The sequence below is a fragment of the Sparus aurata genome, chromosome 14 (assembly GCF_900880675.1).
Source record: "Sparus aurata chromosome 14, fSpaAur1.1, whole genome shotgun sequence".
Lineage (NCBI taxonomy): Eukaryota > Metazoa > Chordata > Actinopteri > Spariformes > Sparidae > Sparus > Sparus aurata.
Window position 1 is genome coordinate 17,657,846 of NC_044200.1, and position 19,707 is coordinate 17,677,552.

The 19,707-nt window shown below is 42.4% G+C and overlaps 1 protein-coding gene across 5 annotated transcripts in view; it reads right to left on the reverse strand.

The window, feature by feature from the left end:
* Positions 1-19,707, reverse strand: part of anks1b (ankyrin repeat and sterile alpha motif domain containing 1B) — a 242,117-nt gene that overhangs the window by 66,945 nt on the left and 155,465 nt on the right. For all 5 annotated transcript variants that reach the window (XM_030439329.1, XM_030439332.1, XM_030439330.1 and 2 more), the window contains one exon: positions 846-1,492. In XM_030439329.1, the coding sequence (XP_030295189.1) occupies positions 846-1,492 (647 nt within the window). The remainder of the gene's footprint in view (positions 1-845; positions 1,493-19,707) is intronic.

Here is a 19,707-nt window from a genome sequence, read left to right on the forward strand (position 1 = left end):
CATTCAACTGAATATTTACAATAAATGCGTTTTCTTTCAACTTAGATCTCGGTGCTGACCTACACTTTTATTTAAAGTTTTTTCTGTTAACTCTCAGTAAAAAAAGAGACTTTCGTGTTATACTTGGCCTCTTATGTAAAAGACTTGAAAGAGCGAGAGAGTTGCAGAGCAAAAAAAGACAGTGTTAAAGTTTTAACTTGCCTTCATAATGCAACATAAATGATGGGCTCTTTCAAAAACCATGCTCTTGTTAGCACTTTCATTTCTTTGATGTCTAACTACAAGCAAGGAATCTCTGTCTGTCTCTCTGTCTGTCTGTGACGCATGTCCTTCGAGAACTGTTCATCTGATCTACTTCACACTTGGCTGGTTTCTTACTGACGTCCAAAAGAGGTGCAGCGTTACATTTGGTTCAGTATTAATGAATACCACTCTGCAGCATTGCTCTGGGTAAGCAGACGTAAACAAAATGGAGATCAGTGTTGTGCAACAACATGCTGTAGTAACACGTTGCAGTGATAAAAAAAGCAGAGTTGTGGTAAACAAGGCTTTTCTGTTCTTTCTTTTCTATTGCTCTGCAGCAGTGTCAGCTGCCCCGGGATCAGTTGTTTTGGTCCGGCTCGTAAAAAGCACATAATGATCGAGATTTTTAAATGAGAAATATCAAACATGATGATTTGATATTTGATATTATCTGGGCGGCCGGCATGAGTGTGTGAGCAGTTCAAGAGGCTCAGTACTAGATCTGTAAACCCTTCACATTACTAGATAATCGTTGGTTAATTTGAGATAAGCCAATCCAAAAAGAAAATGAAAAAAGACATGACATGTCAGAAACAACTTACCTGTATGGGAGACACAGCTACCAGATTGGAATCAGATTTGGACAGAGACTTGGACAGCTGCAGGTCCAACACACTGCGGGGCATGGACCTCATCCTTCCCAGGGTGCAAGCTCTCTCTTCGTAGCCAGCAACTGATGAACCTCCCTTGGGCACACCTCCTGTTAACCCTGGAACTTCCCCGTTTTGACCAGCGTAGGAGGAGGGTGGGCGATCTAGAGTAGACCAGCCACGAGTTGAATCCACCTGCTCGCAGTTTCTGGGTCGGGCCTGGTCCTGGTTGACCCTTGTGTGGAAGATAGTGCGGTACACCACCTGTGGCTTGTGGGGGTCGATGGCAGTCGACTGAGGCGGCGACTCGCCCCCTGTCCTAGAGAAGACCTGTGTGGGTCCTCCTCCGATCACGATGCTGAACTCCGGGGTCTGCAGCAGGCCGCTCTGGACGTCTGTAGAGGCATATTTGCGGGGTTTGGGGTTATAGAGGTGGTAAGGCGTTTCTGGGGTTTCACAAGCCGGGGAAGATCCATGAAGGAGGCCTGCAAACTCTTCTGGGATGTGACTCTTCCTGCGATCATCCAACAGAGTGTTGGAGGTGGAGGAGGAGCAGACAGGGGCAGGAGGAGGCGGGTCTCGCTGGTACGACCCGTCGTCTGCAAGGAGGAAACACAAAAACAAAAATAAAATCACTGACTGATCAGGACTAAATCATGCAGATTTTTATAAAATGCCTCTGTCACAACAATGATACACACCAATAAATTAACTCTACAAGGAAAACAGGAGAGGAATCAGAAAAGTGCACTCGCTGCACAAACAAAGCACACAATATGGAGAACAAAATGTTTGGTACACAAAAGAACAGAGAGAAAGGGAAGCAAAGGGCCTAAAAAAAAAATACTGCAAAACAACCAAAGCTGCAAATAGGAAGATAAGAAACGAGGCGACACGTCTTCTGCCTCCCTGTTGAAAAGCTGTTTGCGTCTCCGAGGAAAAATAAAAGAACTCCTGACTTGGATTTTACACCTCTGCTCCTTCACTGTCTGAGTGCAAAACTGTGTGTTTGGGTGTCTGAACTTGTGCATGTACGCATGAACTCATCAGGGCAGACGTTCTTACACCGCTGACTGGGATTTCTTTTTTGAGGGAAGGCTTTCATGGCCCACTCACTGTCTGCGATCAGCGGGGTGGAAGAAAAGCCGCTGAAAGCTCCCTTTGATTCTCCGTGTATTAGCGTTTGTGTAATTGTAGATGCACGCTCCTTGTCAGAGTGTGCATGTCCTTGCGCCTGTCAGTTTACAAATGCTTATGTTCACATCCGCGAAAAAAGTCACACTCGGGGGCACAGCAGTTGTCTTGCATGTTAAAAAGATGTCGTCCGTCTGATACGAGATGCAAAACAAGAGGTGCATTATTTATTCTTATTCTTCCTGGATTATTTATTACACTTCGCCAAAGAGGTGACACGTTTAAATTAACAATGATGAATCTTCAGCTCAGTCTACAGACTGTAGACTGTAGCAAAGAATTAACATTATGTTCCAGTGAGATTCAGATTGAAGCTTAAATCCTCGGGGGGGAACAGCCCCTCCTAACACAGTGAGACTAAAACTTAATGCCAGATTTATGGAGTTAGACTCATTAATAAAGGTGTAAAATAAGCATTAGAGATAGAGAGACGGGTGGAGGGCTTCATAAGGACTAAATCACATACAGGAAATTAATACACACTGTATGCTATCTGCCCAGTACCAAACTACAGACCACCAAAGTGAGCAACTACAGGGAGAAATAGGAGCATTTTGTTACTTAAAGCATGAGATTTCCCTTGTGAGCTGGTGGAGACCAAAAACAGAGCTATAAGGAAACTGAATATTTAAACTGTCACTGAACAACTAGAAGAAAATCACATCTATTTGACACTTATTTGAATAAAATAATATCACTAACAACAGCTTTAACAGAGAAAAAATTGAAGAAATGTCATCTGGTTGAGAAACAAAGGACAGACATGAGGTGGATGTAGTCTGGAAAGAAAAGACCGATGTAAAAGTACAGTTCTGACTATCAGAATGACAAACTTATAGATAGCTCAGGCGTCTTTTCCAGATGCTACTTTTGCGGTGTACTGTAACACCCCAGCTCCAAGTTACAGACAGGTAAAGTTAGCAACTAGCTAGTAAAGAAACTTGACCCTTTAGTAACTAAAGAGCCCAGTATTTGACTTCTGAGTTGGAGGAGACCAAAAACTGAGCTGAAAGGAACATAAATGTTTCCCTTAAACTGAGACACACATGTCTGCTCATAGATTTTCATACTAAACCATATTACATGGAAGCAAATGATTGTGCCTAATAGTATAAAAAGTACATTCATACATTTTTAAAATACAACAATGTGGTTAACACTAACTTAAAGTCCACAAACATGCATCTGGAACCTGCAAGAGGCTTCCCGCGTTCTTATGTTGTTTCCCAGTCATCTGCCGATTAAACTCTCTCATGACATAATATTCTCAACTCCTTACACTCTCTGAGTAGCTGGAAAGAAAGCTGTGTGTTTGTGTCTCAAGCCCAGATCTCTCCTTCTTTCTGTTTCCTGCCGCTGTGTGTTAAGACCCTGCACCCGGCCACTGATAAAAATCAACACTCTCAACAGTCTCACAATCATGTCGTCTCAAGAATGAATCGAAACAGTGCCTGTCCACGCTCACATTAATGCAAACTAGGCTCTTGTAATCAAAACTGTCACTTGAGTAATTGCAAGTAGCCCCATAGTGCCCCCACTCTCACTGAATTTACAATCTAGTTATCTGACCACCGAGTCCTGCTGCCTGCCACCTCCTCACCCCACACACTTACACACACACTGTTCTCAGCCAGTTTAAGCTACCACCCCATGACTGTTCCCTAACACATTTCCATATGAAACAATTACATAATGTGAGCAGAGATTTGCATAAGAAAATATAAGTCTGCCAGAGTCCCTCGCATAAGAGTGACTAACTGGCATCGTTCGCTGTGATTAAAACAGCAGATGCTCGAGCTCCTCTCATTGTGGAGGAATAAAAGTGGGAAAAAAATTGGAAGAATATTAAAACGTCGCTCCTCGAATGAAGAGCCACTTGAAATGTGAACATCGCTGCGCCTCAACTTTCTGCTTTGGTTAAAATGATCAAACAGCCTTTAGCAGTTTTCAGGTAATGAAGGATGGAAACGAGACTGATCCTGAAGCGCTACATCCACTGAAATTGTCATCTTTTTTTCCCTACATAAGTTGAAAGCTCTTTAGTTAAGATGAATCCTCAATATTCAACAGGATAAACGGACTAAGTGGCTAAAAGATCTTCATGAATACAGTGTTGATCTCTGCACTTAACTTCTATTTGCTTTGTCTGCACAGTTTTCAAAATTGTGAGAAAAAAACCTACAATTGTGTTGGACTTACTTTTAATAATAATACACTTCCAATCTCTTTGGGTTTGGTTCATCACACAAAGAATTCCTACATTTCGATGTGACCATGAAGGCATCGATACCTTCATGATATTTTTTCCGTTTAAACTGTTCTTTCTGTGTTTGCTCCTGTCATGCAGTCCTTTATCGCTCTCTCTCTATGCTTCTCCGCTGTTTTAAAAAAACCGAACCGTTGGCAACAGGTGAGCCAGTTGATCGCTATGGCAACAGAGAGCCCCAGCATTAGCATCTCTCCCACTTTTTTTTTTTTTTAAGGGCGGCTAAGTGTCTTTGGCCTTCGGGAGAGCGAGGGGAAAAGTGTGCGGCTGATAAACGGCAATCAAATCAGCAAGGTGCGCGCGTGTGTGTGTGCATGTTGTGTCTAGACAGCAGGAAGAAACATTAGAGAGGTAGAGCTGATTAATCTGTGAGTGACGAAGTAAAGGTCTGAGAGTTTGTTTTTTTGAAGTTTTGAGTTGAGGCAGAGCAACAAAACCTTACACCAGTCGAGCTGATGAGAATATCGACGCAAGGCAACTTGTGCCAGCCATTATTACTGGAATGAAAACGCAGCAGAACTGTAATTTGGCTCAACTCAAGCAGGAAAACTCTTGTTTTGCTTGTTCTTCCCCTGCAAACAATCGATAGTCTTCCTCTGTGCGCAGCTTTAACCTTCATCTCTGATCCATTCCTGAGCCTACAGATCGCTCTGCAGCCTGCTTCACTGACTCTCCTCTTCTGTGTGTGTGTGTGTGTGTGTGTGTGTGTGTGTGTGTGTGTGTGTTTCTTACCTGGGCATCCGAGGCAACATCAGCTCAAACTAAGGAACCATCACACTGTATGTACTGTACACAAATGCGGTGCAGTAGCAAAGTTTCAGTGTCTAAGATCAGATGGTGAAACAGCAGCGGCAGCATCACTCTGCATTCCTGCATTTTTTATTGCGTAACGAGTACGCAAACACACACTCATATACACGCGTGTTGTGGCATGCAGTCACTCAGCCCCAGAGGCTGATTGGTATTTTGATAAGTTGTGTTCAACTCAACAAACAACTGCAGTAATGTATGGGTTGCTTGTGCAACAAACAAAGAAAATAAATTAGTGTGTCTCAATATTACTCACAGGTACAGAATTAACTCCATGATGGTTAAGGATCAGTGAGAATCTGGCCTGCTGATAAAGGCTGGGGACTCATTTATCTATTTATGTTATTGTTTGACTGACTGACTGCAGCAGTGATGTGTGCATTCATCACTTCCTCAAGTTGATAAACTGTGAGAGGCAAAACCTTCAGCTGTGTACATCCTCCCACCGCCCACCCATCAGTGGAAGACAGGCAGAGAAGAAGAGAGTGGGTGGGAGAGATTAGATCTGAGATTGAGCTTTAATGCGATGTACCTTAACACCATTTGTTCTCCCATTCTGGCATCTATATATACATAAACTGCCTTGGATTCATCACTCCTGGGGTACACACTGTATGCATTGATAAGGTAATGAGAATTAATTTTTTCTTAAAATAATTAATAAGTCTGTGAAAGCACATTTTTCTGTCTCTTGGTGCATTTTAATGAGCAGTGGTCATTCCAAAGTCACAGATTGATTGCCATATGTCCACACAAGTTTGTCATACAATAAATGTGCTCTCATTACAAAAACAGCACATTGGGAAAAAAATTAAGATCATCATCATCATCTTTCAGCAACAGCAACCGGAAACAACACACAGTATCTACTGTCTAGTGGCAACAGTGATTACGACGGATGCAAAGGAGGAAGTCAGGTGACGTAGTTATTTATCATGATTGTTTTTCTTATTTCAAGCTGCCTGCCTTGATATGATCTTTCCATTAACTTAACCAAACTACAACAGTTTCACAATGTCTTAATAACAGTCCAAAAGTAACACTATGTCGTTATATGTGACCTGTTTGTCAGCAAGCTTTATTTTGAAGGTCTTACCTGTCATAGCATATAACATTTTGTTGTCAATTTAACTGCAGAGCCATTCATCTGTTACATTTAAACTAGAGGGGTAGAAGGGTTTCGTAGTTTGAGGCTTAAGACCACTGACCAAGCTGCCGGATTTGACGAGTTGGGAGTGAGAATGTGTTGCAGAGTACAAGTGTGGGATCAGGACAAAGCTACTGTAATCCTTGTTTTGTGGCTCTGCAGTGCGCAGTTTAAAAACAGAGGAAATACATGCATACATTTGTGCAGAGTCCCTACTGTATTACTATATTTAACACAGTAGGTAATAAATACCAACTGTCAGTGTGTTTTCGCAGTTAGTATACAAGATATCATCACAACAGACATTTTAACGGAGACGTTTCCTAACTTAGAAGTTAGGAAACGCTTAGCACAAGTGTAAATAATAACATTAACGACGGCTCTGTTCCATTCAGGGACCGCGGAAAACCATGACAGTGAACGCGGCTGCGCGTTATCATAGATCTGGAACTGGTTGGGGAATGCAGTCATAATTAACATTATTAGTTACACTTGCTCATCCTGCTGTCACACGTGAGAACGTCATGGAAAAAGGTCTTAACATGCACCAACAAGCATTAACCAATCGAGGACTTAAGAATAACACTGCTAATTAAACTTCAAAATTAACACAATATATTTTTAAAGTTTGTTTTGTAAGATCATCCTCCAGCTGTGTCACCACCCTCTGCAATTCACTGAAATGTTTTGCAGCTGTGAGCAGCTCCTCGATATCCTTCGTGCACGGCATTGCAGGATGTTAGTAACGAGCAACAGCACGCTTAAAATTAAAGTATTGTGATATCTCGATATAACCTGCTGACAGTTAGTGTGTTATATTGCACTGAGACGTGCTTTGGTCTTTAACCAGCTAATAATGGCCTTTAAAGTATCAGCTCTTCCAAAGTAACTTTTCTTCATTTTCTCCTGCAAGCAATAACTTTTAAGATTTAATTTCGTTGGGGAATAAGGAAACTCAACTCTAAAGTCATCTTTTCATATGGCAACATGATGAAATGGGTGTAGATGACAAGGAAAGTAAACAGTTCTCAGAGGGTGCTTAGGGAGGATGCTTCTGCTAATAGAAAAATATATGTATTCACATAGTACATCCTCTTCTTTTCATTTCACAATTGACTCTTTAAGAAATATTTGCTTCAGGGAAGAGGAAAAAAAGGAGAATGGGGAAGAAAGGACCTGGTGGGGGAGGTTGAAAAGGTGAAATATGGATGGTAAAGACGGCTATCTGCCTGAATGGAAAACAGAGTTTAAATGGAAGGGCAAAAAGAGTTATGGAGGTACAAACTGTAGCAATACAGCAAACCTGAAAAGGATGCGAGGCGAGGCGAGGCGAGGCGGCTTCACGAACGGCAGCGAGGACGAGGGGGAAAGTGAGGGGGCGGCCGAGGCGCGTACAACAGTGAATGACAGGCAGAGAAAGAGAGACAGAGGAGAGAATGAGAGCTCGGGGAAAGTGGCTGGAGAAATAAGGGAGTGACAGGATGAAGGATTGAATGACGGTGGGGAGGGGGGGCAGGAGGGAGATGGATTAAAGAGTAGAGATACAGAGCTGCGAGGTTATATGTCAAAAAGGGAGGGAAGAGAAGCTGGGGAGATGAGCGAGTGGTTTGATGTGTTACAGTAAAAGCCGTTCAACCCAAACAGTGGCACAGGGGAACACTAGAAGTTCTGTTCCTACTAAAAAACATCATAAAAGGTTCCTGGTGCAACAAAATTCTGCAAAGTAGATGTTTCACTGCATCTTCATCGCGAGCAGATCCGGAATGAAAGTAGTGCTTCACCCTGACACGCCGCAGCCTCGGAGCCACGCTCAATGTCAGCGTGTGGATCAGTCTACTGATTCCCTCCCCCTTTCACTGCCTCACCCGCTTGAGGATTCACTGATAAAACGGAAGCGCCGGTTAACGCTCGTATTGAAATTCACCCACTTGTCAGCGCCAAATCGTCTGCCGCCACACGAACCGAGCACATTTCTGTGACACCAGCTCCGCTGATGACAAAGACGACAAGAGGAGAGAACAGCTCCCTCCTGCCCGGGCTGATGAGCCTTATAAGCCACCAAAAAGCCTCATCGGTCCTCCACGAATCGCCTCTTGGGGATAACAAAGTAAGGGTGGAGATTAAGGAATTGGACAAGGTGCCCGCCCAACCTCTACTCCCCCCAATACGCCTCTTCTTTCTCCCACTGTGTCAAACAGTGACCCCACCAACACCCGGAAACAGGCTCAATCAGAAAACTGTATATCGCTGAAAACACCCATGAATTATTAATCCAGTCTTTACCTTCCACACCTGTTCCCACTCGGGTCTTAGTCGGCGACCTTCTGGATCATTTCAGTAATGAAATTCCACATTTTATTGATGTCTTTGCTCCTAATAAGGTAAAGAAAGTCAGGAAAAGCACAAAGCACCACGGAGAAATCCTACGCTGGTACAAATAAATAAAACAGTGTCGAGGAGCTGGACGCGGGTGGTGAAATCTTCAGATGTATTATGCATCTATAAAGAGGGACTTTGCCTTCATAATTAAGCTGCTATTGACAGGCTGACAAACACTCCTGTGTCAGGAGCCCTTGAACTTTAATTTATAAAGACATGAAACAAACGAAACAAGCTTCCCGGACAAAACTCAGAAAATTAGACAGTTCGTCCATATAAAGTGAAGGGTCTATATTGCCTTTACGTCCGGTTCTATCAGCTATTGAAAAACTTCAAAACTAAGGAAGCAGGAGCAGCTTTCAGTTTTCATGCACCAAATCTGGAATAAACTCCCTTAAAAGCTGGAGATCTGCTCCAACTCTCAATTATTTTAAAATCAGTGCTCAAGACTTCGTTACTTACTGCATTTTATTAAGTTACGTCTATTCATATCTTGCAGCGCACTGTAATTTCTATTCTAGTGTTGATCGGCTTTATTCTATTTGAGCCTAATCTTTTATCTCATTTTACTCTTTTTGGAATCATATTTGTCTGTTTTTTCATTTTGCCTCGTGTCTTTTTTATATCTCTTCTCAATGCGGCTCTGTCTTACGTAAAGCACTTTGAATTGCTTCATCGTTGAGAAGGCTAAAATGGCTCAAATGAACAGTGAGCGGGTGAATGCAGACAGACACACAAACACTATAAATACCACACACACTATCTCTGTTGTTTGGTGTTTTCCTCTGTGTGTGTGTGTGTGTGTGTGTGTGTGTGTGTGTGTGTGTGTGTGTGTGTGTGTGTGTGTGCGCGCGGTGGCAGGAGGGGCCGGGAGATGATCCAAACATCTGATAGCGCTGTGTTCATCGCTCCGTCTCTTGTGGCGCCACACTGACTGTTATTAAAAACTACAGAGTAATATCGGAGCTGTCAGTCATCCCAGAGATTTAAGACTGAGCCCTATTTCCTGAGCGCCACAGGCCTGGGTAAATCGTTATCAGCTCCCTGAGCCTCAGGCGCCGAGCTAGCCAATGGTTGGTGCTAGGCTAGGCTACCAAACACACTGATACTGTAGGACCATGGCGATGAAAGGACCTGAACTCTGGACCGTTTATTTGAGAAAGTGTAAAGACATTCAATGAGTGATATGTGAGAGCTGTAGACGTGCTGCCTTCAGGTGTTGTTTGAAACGTCAACACTCAGAGGTAGGACTGGGGGAAGGACGTCTGAATAGAGTTACAGTTAGCAGCAGTTAGCAGTTGCTCTGGCGATGTTATACTTGTCCTGAGTACAAATTCAACAAGAGGCCAATCCTCACATAGTGCACCTTTAAACTAAAGCTCTTGCATGAATTTCACACATTTATATCACCTTTAAGGGTCGTAAAACATGATAGGGTAATAGCTGTTTGGTTAATGTGATGTATAACTGTCTGCTGTAATTTTGACTGAATAAAATTAACAACAACAATTTTCTGTTCAAGAATACTTTCCACAGGGTCTAAAAAAAAATCACTCAGAGATAAATTTATAATCTCTACATCTAATCTAATTTATTGTAAAGTTAACTTCAAATCTGCCCAGATGATTTCCCTATCCTCTTTTTTGGTTTTTTTTCAATTTGTGACTCCTGTGCGTTCTGACACGTAGCCTCAGGTCAGCGACACCAGAGCAAGCGTCACACTAACAGGTTCAAACGGGTCAGTCAGTCCCAACCGCCACCCCCACCCGCTTCTCACCACCAGAGAGATAAGACTCCCCGCTGAGAGCATCACTTCATGTCTGATTGCCTGTATGTATCTGAACCCCGGCCTTCAGGCAGCGAGGGGGCCAGTCTGCAGATATTGAATTTACACTTTCATTCCTGATACGAGTAAAGCACAGTATATTGCCACGGCAACTGGCCCGTCTCATATAGTAACCCATTTTTAGATTCTCCTGAAGTCGGGAGTGATGGCAATCACTCACTGTCTTCATTGAAATTCCATTTATGTGTGTGTGTGTGTGTGTGTGTGTGTGTGTGAGAGAGACAGAGTGCGCATTGAGAGTTAAATGTGAAATGAGGGTGACACTAATTAACTGTCTGTATGTGGCTGAGTGTGTGGGATGCATGTATATATGTGTTTGCGGCAGTAGTAGCGTCTCGGGGGCCTGAATCAGCTCAAAGGGAAACGGCAGGTTTGGTCTAGTTTTGTTCACTGACAACATGTAATATATTAATGAAATGCAACACATTAGATTTTGTCAAGCATAGAACATCCTGAGCTCATTTTCGTCAGTGTCCCTGTGGTGCTTTCATGGCCAGCCAACCAAAGATGGAGACAGGCTTTCCACCTGTGACCAAAAGAAAATTGGTCTGGAAAACGGAATTGTTAATATCAATAAAAACACTCAAAGTAATGTTTTTCTCAACGACATGCAAATAAAATTAGGAAATGGTTTTGCCGCCATGAACAGCCTCCAAGGCAACAATCAAAGTTGGGGGTCACATTGTGTTTTCCTTCACCATACCATAAGCTATGAAGGAGGTTTTACCCCTGCACCGTTTTACATTTAACGATGTAAATAAAGCACTAATTGCATTTAGATACAGTACAATTGTGCCGCTTTCTCAAATGATCGACACAAAATCCTACCAAGACGGTTTTGCATCTGAATGAATTCTGTTACTCTCTTTTTTTTTTATTTAGAGTCTGGGAGCCTGTGCGAGCCTCTTTTGTGTCGAGAGCTTCCAAACATGAGTCACCGTCACCTCCCGTCATGCTGGCGGCTCCTGCGAGGCTGCACTCTGGCACAGCGGTGCTTTTGAGCTGAGGGCTAACATTGGTGTGCAAACATGTTCACGATGACAATGCTGCTGCAACATGCTGATGTCAAGCAGGTATGTTTACTCTATTCACGATCTAATTGTAGCACGTCAGTATAACATTAAATGAGCGATTTGGCGCTCCCTACAGTTTCTGAGTGCAACGCCACTGTCATAAATACAAATCCCAGGGCTGTAACAATTTGTCAGATGTAATGTGCTAACAATGTTATGTGTTGAAAAGTTGGACCTTGAAGTAAACATGTATGTAACGCTGTGATCCGACCCTCTCACTGGAGTCACATATTGCAGAAACAAGTGATAGAGACGCCATTCACCCTGTTACAAGACACTGTAGCAACAAAATGATGTTGAAGCTTTTATTTCAAGGTCATAATGTGACATAATGTTGCTTTAACTAAATAGGAATTAATAGAAAAAAGTACAGCTTGATCTGATCTTAATTTCATGGCAATCCATCCAAAAGTAGCGGACCAGGCGACGCTGCCGTCCTCAGAGCCGCGCAGCGTGGCTACAAAATTCAACTGATGTCCACATATCAAACACGCGCCACAGACAAAGAACCTGTCCTGTTAGCACGACTGCCCGAGGTGAAAACTAAATGATGCAAGCACGCAGAATGTGTGATCAAAACCCATCGCGCTCATTAATGACACTGTGGTGTTAATTAAAGCCTCATCTCTGAGGGCAGGACATTTTGGAGGCAGCCATTTCACCACAGAGACCCACAAGGTCGAGCGCAAGACTGCGAACCATCTCTGTGATCATATTACATGAGGACAGAATATTAAAAATATCAGTCAGAACAATTTAACGCCCACAAATCTGTCACGAACAAAACTACATACAACAGAAAATTGACGAATGTTTTCTACCTTTCTCGTCCTCCCACCAATCAAATCTGACACAGAAGCTTTCAGCCTTGATCTCTTCTCATCCTCGAGTAAAAAAGGGCAGATAGAAAAGCTATAATTTCACCACATCTGCTTTCTGCCACACCACAGGTGGTACAAATTCATTCGACCTGGGATAGAACTGCAGGGGAACATTTCTGTCACTTTATAAGACGGGAACGAGTCTGGAGTTAGCACGACTGCTTTTCTGCTTCTGTGTAGCTGTAATTATAATCAAATATCAGCTAATAGCATGTTTATCTCATTAGGATTCATGCCATGCTGGCAAAGACACATACACAAGCAATGGCTCCAAATATGAGGAGCAAAAGGACAGAGCGGAGGGTGTCAACTGGATGGAAGATTTAAGAAAAAAACACAAGCGTGTGTGTGTGTGTGAGTAACAAATCAATGCTGCCACTGCTGACTTCGAGCATGATTTAATGATCGAGCGCAGCGGGCTGACGGACCCATCGCGCAGCTGTGTGGAAGAATCGGCTTGTAGTTGTGAGCTGATGTCAGGGTGCATCTGAATTGTGTGATGCTTGAAAACAAAAGGACTCAATTAATCGACAGAGGTTTAATGAACTTAACTCTTTCAAGTAAACACAAAGCCAGTGCCTCACACCGAACCCACACGGAGCGGCGGAGCGGTTTGCCATTTGCGGCTCATTAACTATTAGAGCTCATCGATCACTCAGGCCCTCTGTGGCCATTTGCATTATGAAGGGAGTATTAAGTCTTTTGTTTGTTCAGGTGGTTGATTTTCTGACCACGACAACTGAAGAGAACTCAATTTCCTTATGGTAATTCAGAAGCAGGGGTCTGAAAATGTGCTTGTATGTCAGCAAACACAAGGCGAAACACAGAATCTTATACATGTCGATCCAAGAGTCTTAGTCAGAGAGAAATAAAGGCTTCTCCTGCAGATAAAATGTGGTGCACTCTGCCTGATATAGATATTTATATACAGCATGGACAACATCAAGACTGATGTTGATCAAAGCAAGAATCTTGAAGTGGAGTCCAACTGAAACCGAAGTCAGAAAGCAGTCCCCTACTGCTAACCCCTGTAGTTAATGTAGCAAGCTGCATTGCACAGTGGATCAATGTCCTGGGTAATTTAAACGAGGCTGTGGCTCGCCTTTGATTTAGCTTGTGTGTGTGTGGAGTAGTATCAGAAAAAACACGACAAGAGACTTCAGCTGTGGCCGACAGCTCTACAACTGCTACTCTAACTTGTTTGCATTTTTTCTTGAAATTCATTCACAATCATCTCGATCAGCAAAGCCGAGGATGTGGCTAAGACGTCCCTGCAAAATAGTGTCAGGAGGGAACTCCCAACTGAAGTAGTCAGCCAATGGCAGGCTTACACCTGAGTCAGTCTGCTAAATGCTTCACTAAGCTAACCAGCTAGTCACTATCTCAGTATGCCTGCAGTTTGGTGCCTGGCAGGTAGTACATAGAGGGTTTATCTGAGCTTTATTTTACTAAAACGGCTGCCTGTTGCTTCTTGAAATAATGTTTAGAGAGTGGAAATGATCGAAGCAGATCGAAGCAGAACAGCTCAGTCTGTAAAATCAAAACAAAAGAGCAAAACGATGCTGAAAAGCCTATTATAAGAAATTAACATCAAAATGATTTTGAAGCTGCTATTTTAAGGTCAAAAAGTTACATAATCTTGGTTTTAATGTCATAATGACCAAAAGTCATAATGGACAACAACGAGAACAAGAGAATAAGACCCAGGTTGACAAACAGCGGAATCTCCCTTTAAATTACATAAAAAAATAACACAAACACAGGTGTAATGTTTGATCTACGAGAGTGCATTATGAGCTAAATCTGTGTTTTCATTTACATTAAGTGTGTATCAGAATCTATGAAGCAACTTCACACCTTTCAGATGAGTAAACACGGACATGCAGACTTGTGCCTGCTTGTAACTGACTTGTCGCAGGGGGCGCTGCATAATTCACGGAGGACAACTGCGTCTACAGTTGCACCGCTTTTGCATAACACTGCACTGCACTTGGCACTCTGCACCGAGGGCACTGGGGGGGGGGAATATCTTCTCGAGCATTGTCCAACATTATGCAAACCGTAGTTCCGAAAGCATCAACAGCAGCACCGGCGATGGATCGGGTTATAAATAGGCCTCTTTTTCATCTGACCGCCCACGCAGGTGGCTGACACCTGCGTACTCTGCTGCAGGGCCGGAGCTTTATTGTATAAATGTTGGGTTGGTTTTTTCGAAGAGCGGTTCAGCATTTTTTTAAGAAGAGAACGAGAGGAATGAGACGGAGAGAGACAGATATGGAGAGGAAGGAAGGAAGGAAAGACCTTTTATGGTGTGCAGAGGGGGGAAAAAAGTGTTCCCTTCACTTTCTTGTCCTCGTTTCTCTGTCCAACCCCCTGAAATCTCACATTTCATTCTCTCCATTTTCCTGATTTTCGTTCATCACCCCTCCTCGTCTTCCTCCTCCTCCCCGCTGCAACGTTAGACTCTCATTCTATTTCTCTCTCTCTCTCTCCCTCACCCACTCTCTTTTTTTCTTCACTGGCATCCTTTGAATCCTGTAACTCTTTGCCTCCTGCATCCACATACATATACACTCCCCTCTTTTTCTCTGATTCTGTCTCTCTGTCTCCGTAAGCCACTTGTTACCATGGCAACCCCACAATGGGCCTTATAAAGCTAATAAGTAGAGAGAGCAGGAGGGATGAGCTGAGTAGCAGAAGAAGAAGGAGAAGGAGAAGAAGAAGAAGAAAAAGAAGAAGAAGAAGAAGACGGAGGAGGAGGGAACAAAATAGAGAAAAAAAAATGGAAATATAAATTGGTGCCAATCTATTCCTGGTTTTGTAGCTGCAGGCTAGAGAGCGAGGGAGAGAGACATATAGAGAAAGAGAGAGAGAACACATAGAAGCACAGACATTGACAATACATTACTAATGTTATCTATAATGTATTATAGTGCTTATATTATGTGTGATAAGACACTGAGTGCTTCTTAATTTATGAAATATGTAAATGTACTTTTCACCATTGCTGCATCAACGGTTGTAATTTCCCTTGAGTACACATTAGGTAAACCTTTCAAATGTTACCAATAATAATGTGCATATAAAGTGTTAAAGGAGAAGAATTATACTTTATTGAGAAGTTGTCACTATCAGGTAACGCTGGTCACAGTTCATGCTTTTAACCTTCGATGAAAGCAGAGATGCACTCTGCAAACAAACAGTTTTAGAAAGCATCATTAAAATCCTGGAATGAATCACTGAGTAGAAATGGGTTCTTATGACCAGTATTTAGAAAAGGCTGATTTAAGTACACGTTTCTGGACAGCTGGTGCTGCAATAAGTACTCAAATGTTATATCCCGATTTTAAGATGTAAGAATTCTGCTACAATGTATAAAAAACTTTCACACCCAGAAATATCCACAACCTTGCTACAAAGTTAAGGTACGTTTCCTTTTGTCTCCTGTCGTAACAACTTGACTAAATATTAGCTGTTAGCTAGCTAGCAACAACAAGCAGACGATGTTTGTATGCGTTTGTCATTAAGGTCGACTCTGAGTGAACTCAGCACTCATCAGAGACTCCGGTTCTGTCTCTTCTAGTTCTCCTCCTCCTCTCTGTAGCTCTGTGTTCATGAAGTAAAGGACATTTTCTCCTCTAGCTCCAGTCAGCAGTCAACATTACGGGGAAAAAAACTTCCTATAACTGTAGGTCACCTACGTAGCCTAGATGTGACTCTGGTTGTTTTCTTCAAAGGTCTGGGTCTGCACCCAACTTTCACCGCCAGAGCTGGCCCTTTTTTCAATCCAGCCCTCCCCACACAACACTCTACGATCATCTTTTGGTTTTAAATTTTAAAATGAAATTATTGTAATTTTTTAAGGGCTGTAAATAAACCTTTTTTTTCTATGTGTGTTGGCCAATAACAACGTCTCATTCTAAAGTATTGTGCGACCAAGATATGGCGAACACCCAAACAAATCAGCTAACTAACTGGTAAAAACAGGTCGATCATCGGACAATGCAGCTTAAAATGTCAGTGCTATGAATTCCTGGAGCAAAGCAGCTGTTGTGCTACGTTTAGCAGCCTGTCTGCACCTCTGAGCTCGGACAAGCAGCTCATTTTCTGTCATTATCAGAAATGTCCCTCTTTTATTCAGTGGTATCATTATACTTGTTTTTTAATAAAATCATGCTGATATCATCCCTAGTAATCAAACCGAACATGTGAGAACTAGTGGCTGGAATCAACATTAAAGCAACTTCTTAGTCATGAAACTTTGACGCACTCACAATTTAACATTCACAAAAACTACTTTGATATAAAATAAATAAATCCAGCTTTTTCAACGCTGCGATCAAGCATCGCTGCTAAGTCTTTGTCCTCAGAAGATATCAGTTAGACATCAGTGTCGGGGCCGAGAATCATATGAAGGTTCAACAGGGAAATAACAAACTCTTGTTACATAAAGACCGTGGCTATGCTTCAGTGAGAATAGAAGATGAAGATGTCTCATTCAGTATTCATCTGTGCATGTGTGTGTGTGCATGCACCTGTGGATTGCTAATGAGTGCTTTTTCGTCCGAGGCACTACACAGATCAAAGTCCAGCTGGGCTTCTGAACTGCTTGGATGAAACAGACACACACACAGACAGACACACACACACAAACACACACACACACACACATACACACACACACACACACACACACACACACACAGAAAATGCCTCCCGCCTGGTCGACTTCCCCTGTGTTGCCTCCTCTGACGGTGCGCGATAGCAGCGTGTGGTGAGTGAGGGACAGGAAGTATTCCCGACGACGTCACCAGAAACTGTCACCAAGGCCAGCACTTCGCCATGACAACAAGGCATCTCATCGCTATGGTAACACAAGAAGCAGGCAACTAGCAAAAATGACACAAAGGGTTAAGCCAGGCGCCACCACTGTGTCATGGGGACATGTAGGGGTCCTTAGGACACTTGAATGGTGGCCTAGTTAAAGGTGCACTATGTAGATCTGTAAAAATTCAAAATCAGAATTTTAATATTTACAGTATTAATGAGGGAATAACGCAAAAGTGAGTAAACAAGCTGTTCTCAGAGGAAAATAAGGTCCCAGGACACTGTTTTAAGCTAGAAGGGTGGCAGGGTCCGCCAAATATAAACAAAGTAAAACAGTTTGAAACTGTGTTGTCCTTTAAGTTCAGTTTGTTAATTCAGTTTATTCTGTCATGAAAACAAAGAGAATTTGCCTATTTAGTTTGCTTAAGCATAACAAAATAATAACGAGTAAAGGGGGAACACAGGGACCAAAATGTTGTCAGAGTATTTGACAAATATACAATGGCATTAAAATAACGCAAGTGAATATTAAATATGTTTGCAATATTTAGTATTTATGGTCCATTTTTTATTCTGTGAACATAAATAAAAGTAGTGAAATGTGCGTATGTGCAGATTTCAGACGTAACTGCCCTCATTATGAGATTCTTAAGAGAAAACACCTCTTTCATTAAATGGAATATTCCTTTTGGAGGAGAAACTTTTAAACTCAGCAGGCGGCTGTCATTAGATGAAACTAACAGCGTTTCATCTGGTCTGACAGTAAGAGAGTCTCCCCCTCAGGACCAAAAGTGAGCATCTTTTTGCTGATGCCTTGGAGCCTAGTTTTTGAGACATCCGGTGGAGTTTTCCCCTGAAAGTGCATCCTTGCATCCCGATTTCCAGTCAGACAGACTTGAGACTAAAATAACCTTTGAAATGAAAAGCAAAACATGAAAAACACTATATTTAACCACCATATTTGAATATATTTGTACTTGTGAAGGCCATGTCGAACAGTAAAATGTAAAAGGGTTTTATCTCGGGAATCAATGGAATCACTGATCTTTTGATTCAAAGTTAACTCACACATTGTGTTCATGCTCAGTCGAGAAGCTAAAAAATAAGCAAATCATCTGGACAATGTTAACCTTTGAAGGAACATAGAGCAGGACGTTTTGGTACTTACTAGATGTGTGGCATAATACTTTTTTTTATTTAACCTCTGTTTAGACAATTATCAGACAAGAGTTACTGGTTTAAATACATCTCTCAAACAAACTGTGTAGATTTAATTAGCAACAAAGCTAAATAGCAGCCACTTTGAGGGCTATTGCGACTGAATAGTATTAACATGCTGTAGGGTAGCTAGTGTGCTAGCTGTTAGCTCATAGCTACAGTAGTTGGACTAGCCCTGAGAGTGGGAACTATGTAGCCTGACTCCCCGGATGTGGTAGACTGTTGGTGTTAGGCATGTTCCGGTTTTCAAAATCCCCTACAAAACGCTAGTTTTCAAGCTAGCAACCTACACGCTGAAATAGGCGAGTTACTACAACGCTACCCTAGTTGTTAACGTTGCATGCTTAAAAAAGTTGTTAGCTTTTATTTTGCTGGAAATTATGCAGAACACGTTTCCCACAACGCTATTTTGGCAGGCGCCCCCTCACTGCTTCCTCTGGTTTTAGCACCGCTCAAGATGATTGTAATTAGGGAGTGTTTTTTATACCAGAATGAGACTGGGTGCAGCCAGACCTTTTTCCAGTGATGTGGGGGTCTGCGAGACTACTTCTAGCACAACCTTTTTATAGGAGCAATTTTCTGGTGCTGCAAGGCTTTTGCTCGGCAATGAAATTCTCTGAATGGCCTAACGCTCCGAGCAAACACACCAAGAGGTCTATCATTAATAAATCACTTTGTGCAGCCATACATTTGTCAAACCCTCACGGCTCTGTTAAAGGTCAAAACCCTGAAGAATTATTCCTAGAGCTTGTTTCCAACCTCCATGAATTGAAACATGTTGGGCTAACAGCACTGTGAGATGAACAACTTCTAAATTAATCCTAGAACTAATGCCATTTAGTGTATTTTTGATAAATTCGAGCACATTTGGAAGTATATCTCAAATTCCCAGTTGTCACAGTGTGCTCTCCACTCCCTCCACAGTCCAACTGAGTCCAGCACTTCTTTCTAGGACCTGTCGTTAGCCTCTGAGGCGTTTGCCTGTTGGCTCTGGTGTCGAGTGTGACAGGAGCAGAAATATGATTTTGATTTCCTGGGATACGGGGAAGAGGATTAAAGGCTGATGTGGTTTCCAGGAAGAAAGAGTTTAAACAACGCCTCTAAACAACAAGTGACGAGGAGGCTTCAACACCAGGAATACAAATAGAAGACGGTCTAAGCAAGGTTATTGTA